The sequence below is a fragment of the Nicotiana attenuata genome, unplaced genomic scaffold (genome assembly GCF_001879085.1).
Source record: "Nicotiana attenuata strain UT unplaced genomic scaffold, NIATTr2, whole genome shotgun sequence".
In the NCBI taxonomy this organism is placed as follows: domain Eukaryota; kingdom Viridiplantae; phylum Streptophyta; class Magnoliopsida; order Solanales; family Solanaceae; genus Nicotiana; species Nicotiana attenuata.
The window spans coordinates 13,119-16,863 of record NW_017674350.1 but is presented as its reverse complement, the minus strand read 5'-3'; the positions used below and the strand labels follow the sequence as shown (position 1 = coordinate 16,863).

Sequence of the window (3,745 nt, the reverse complement as noted above, 5' to 3'; positions counted from 1 at the left end):
GTGATACATAGTAGCTGCAAGAAGTCTTGGGACTTTTAAGTTCCACAGTGCATCATTTCTGACTTTCCATAAGTGATACATAGTATCTGCAAGAACAATGCTGATGATTGTGCTACAAGCTTTGCCTCGTATTTTCCTTGTCATTCTTCTCCACAGCCCTTCCATTTTGTATTGTTGTACTCCTATATTTAGCCATTCCAGTATCTCTTTTATACAAGCCTTCGAATAATTGCATTCAAAGAATATATGTTCTATTGTTTCTGCTTCCTCCCCACATGTAACACAGTGGACCTCTTGGCATATCCCCAGTTTGGCCAGCTTTTCTCTTGTCTGGAGTTTTCTGTGCATAGCTAACCAACAGATGAAGCTATGCTTTGGGATGTTGTTATTGCTCCACACCTATCTACTACTCTCCCATTTCTCTCTTCTCCCCTGTTTCCAGTTGTAGCCATTATTTATTGTGTATTTCCCATTAATTGCCAACCAGTCTTGTTGGACATATCCTGTAGCAAATTGATCTCTGATTGAGCATATTTTCCTCCAGTACCAATTACAATCCTGAGGTGGTTTGTATAGCCACCAATCCTTCTTCTTCAAGTATATGTGATCTACCCATTGCACCCACAAGTTATCAACTTTCTTAGCTATATTCCATACATATTTGGCTATAGCAGCTTGATTCCAAGTTTCACAGTCAATAATCCCAAGTCCCCCCTCTATTTTAAGCCTGCATATAAGATCGCATGCGACTAGTGGCACTCTATTTGTATTAACCTTCCCATCCCATAGAAAATTCCTACAGATAGCAGTAATGTTTTTTATTACCTTCTTTGGAAGAAGAAAAACGGAGGACCAGTATATATGGATATGTAGTAACACTGAGTTTATTAGCATCACTCTCTCAGCATAGGATAAGTTCCTTGATCCCCAGCTCTTGATTCTAGCACATATTTTATCTACCAGCATTTCACAGTCCACACTTGAAATCTTCTTTGCTGAAATTGGCACTCCCAGATATCTAAAAGGCAGGGCACCTCTTTTATATCCAATTATTTCACATAAGTCAGCCAGGTCATGCTCATTCATGTTTGCACTATATATGTTTGATTTAGCTTCATTAGTTTTCAGTCCTGTAGCTTCTGAAAATGCAGCCAATCCCCTCAGCATCAACAACACTGATGTCATTTCTCCTTTGCAGAACAGCAACACATCATCAGTAAAACACAAATGGTTCAGTTTTAGCCCTCTACACTTTGTATGAAAATCAAACCCCTGCATATAGATACTTGCTACATGATCCTTGTAAAATACTCCACGCAGATGACAAATATTGAGGGTGAAATTGGGTCTCCTTGTCGCAATCCCCTTTTCCCTTCAATGTTCCCATATACTCCTCCATTAAGTGCAATTGAGTACCTAGTAGTTGTAATACACTGCATAATCCATTGGATGAATCTGTGTGGGAAATTTAAGGCATGAAGCATCTCACGAACAAAATCCCATTCCACTGTATCATAGGCCTTTCTCAGATCAATCCGAGAGGACTATTCAGATTCTAGAGGATATGCTCCGAGCCTGTGTCATTGATTTTGGAGGCTCGTGGGACCAGTTTTTGCCTTTAGCAGAGTTCGCCTACAACAACAGCTACCAGTCCAGCATTCAGATGGCTCCATATGAGGCATTGTATGGTAGGCGATGTCGGTCTCCAGTTGGATGGTTTGAGCTGGGAGAGGCTCGGTTATTGGGTACAGATTTAGTTCAGAAGGCCTTGGATAAGGTCAAGATCATTCAGGATAGGCTTCGGACCGCTCAGTCCAGGCAGAAGAGTTATGCAGATCGCAAGGTTCGAGACGTGGCTTTCATGGTTGGTGAGCGAGTATTGCTCCGAGTGTCGCCTATAAAGGGCGTGATGAGATTTGGGAAGAAGGGCAAGCTTAGCCCTAGGTTGATTGGTCCATTTGAGATTCTCGATCGTGTGGGAGAGGTGGCTTATAGACTTGCCTTGCCGCCTAGCTTGTCAGCCGTGCATCCAGTGTTTCATGTGTCCATGCTTCGGAGGTATCACGGCGATCCAGCCCACGTGTTAGATTTCAGCACTGTCCAGTTGGACAAGCATTTATCTTATGAGGAGGAGCCGGTAGCTATTCTAGACCGGCAGGTTCGTCAGTTGAGATCCAAGAGTTTTCCCTCTGTTCGTGTTCAGTGGAGAGGTCAGCCCCCTGAGGCATCGACCTGGGAGTCCGAGTCTGATATGCGGAGCCGTTATCCTCATCTTTTTCCCGACTCAGGTACTTCTTTCTTTTGTCCGTTTGAGGACGAACAATCGTTTTAGAGGTGGAAAATATGACGACCCAAAGGGTCATCACCTATTTTTCTCATTCATTCCGTGCTTTTGAGGCCTTGAAAACCTCATTTTTAGTTGCCTCGATTTGCATGCGCAGTCCGGATGCGTAGCCGGAAAGCTTAAATATGAATTCTGTGTGAAAAATGATGAATTTTGATATTAATATGATTAAAGTTGACTTTGGTCAACATTTGGGTAAATGGGCCCGGACCCGTGATTGGACGGTCCCGGGGGTCCGTGGAAAAATATGGGACTCGGGCGTATGCCCGGAATCGAAATCCGAGGTCCCGAGCCCAAGAAATAAATTTTTAAAAGAAATTGTTTTTCTGAATTTATTAAGGAAATTGGAAATGAAATTTGATTAGAAGACTGTGGTATCGGGCTCGTATTTTGGTTCCGACGCCCGGTACAAGTCTTATATATGGTTTAAGCGCTTTCTGTGAAATTTGGTTGAAATCGGAAGTCATTTGACGTGTTTCGCACCTAAATCTCAAAAAAAAAATGAAAGTTTAAGAAGTTTGATGAAAAGTGATGATTTTGAGGTTTGATTCCTCGTTTATGATGTTATTTTGGCGATTTGATCGCACGGTTAAGTTCGTAGGATGTTGTTGAGTTAGTGTGTGTGTTTGGTTAGGAGCCTCGAGGGCTCGGGAGTGTTTTCGGAGGTGTTCGGGATGGTTTTGGAGTTAGGAAAATTGCAGAAAAATCTGCTGTTGGTGCACAGTGAATTCCTTCTTCGCGTTCGCACTCCACCCTCGCGTTCGCATAGCTTCAGTGTTTTTCTCCTTAGCGTTCGCGTCACCACCATCGCGAACGCGTAAGCCAAAATCAGGAGCCCAGCAACTTCCTCTTCGCGTTCGCAAGGCCTTCACGCGTTCGCGTAGTTCCAGTCTTTCATTCAATGCGTTCGCGTATCCCCTATCGCGTTCGCATAGGCCAATTCCCTGGACCCCAGTATTTTACCCTACGCATTCGCATCCCCCTCTCGCGAACGAATTCTTGCCAGCTCCCCCTTCTTCGCGAACGCGACCCTGTGTTGCGAACGCATAGGGCATTTTTGCCCAGTCATTTAATGCTTCAAAAACATAACAGTGACGGGTTTAGTTCCAATGTTGTGACGACCCAAAGGGTCATCACCTGTTTCCTCATTTATTCCGTGCTTCTGAGGCCTTGAACACCTCACTTTTAGTCACCTCGATTTGCATGCGCAGTCCGGGCGCGTAGCTGGAAAGCTTAAATGTGAATTCTGTGAAAATTTAATGAATTTTGATATTAATATGATTAAAGTTGACTTTGGTCAACATTTTTGGTAAACGGACCCGGACCCGTGATTTGACGGTCCCGGAGGGTCCGTAGGAAAATATGGGACTCGGGCATGTGCCCGGAGTCAAAATCCGAGGT

The 3,745-nt window shown here is 43.9% G+C and overlaps 1 protein-coding gene across 1 annotated transcript; it reads right to left on the bottom strand.

The window, feature by feature from the left end:
* Positions 1 to 399: 399 nt before the first annotated feature.
* Positions 400 to 3,413, bottom strand: LOC109218478. The gene is made up of 4 exons (XM_019382847.1): positions 3,348 to 3,413; positions 3,098 to 3,288; positions 1,317 to 1,416; positions 400 to 1,272 (listed from the first exon to the last, which is right to left on the bottom strand). Exons 1-4 carry the CDS (start codon positions 3,411 to 3,413, stop codon positions 400 to 402), a joined length of 1,230 nt encoding a protein of 409 aa, XP_019238392.1.
* Positions 3,414 to 3,745: the final 332 nt, after the last annotated feature.

Excerpts from the sequence above, each read along its gene's own strand:
- LOC109218478 (XM_019382847.1), bottom strand. The coding sequence starts at position 3,413 with ATGACTGGGCAAAAATGCCCTATGCGTTCGCAACACAGGGTCGCGTTC. Across the intron at positions 3,289-3,347 it reads TCGCGAAGAAGGGGGAGCTG|GGAATTGGCCTATGCGAACG; the intron begins GCAAGAATTCGT and ends ACTGGGGTCCAG. Across the intron at positions 1,273-1,316 it reads CCTCAATATTTGTCATCTGC|GGGTTTGATTTTCATACAAA; the intron begins GTGGAGTATTTT and ends ATCTATATGCAG.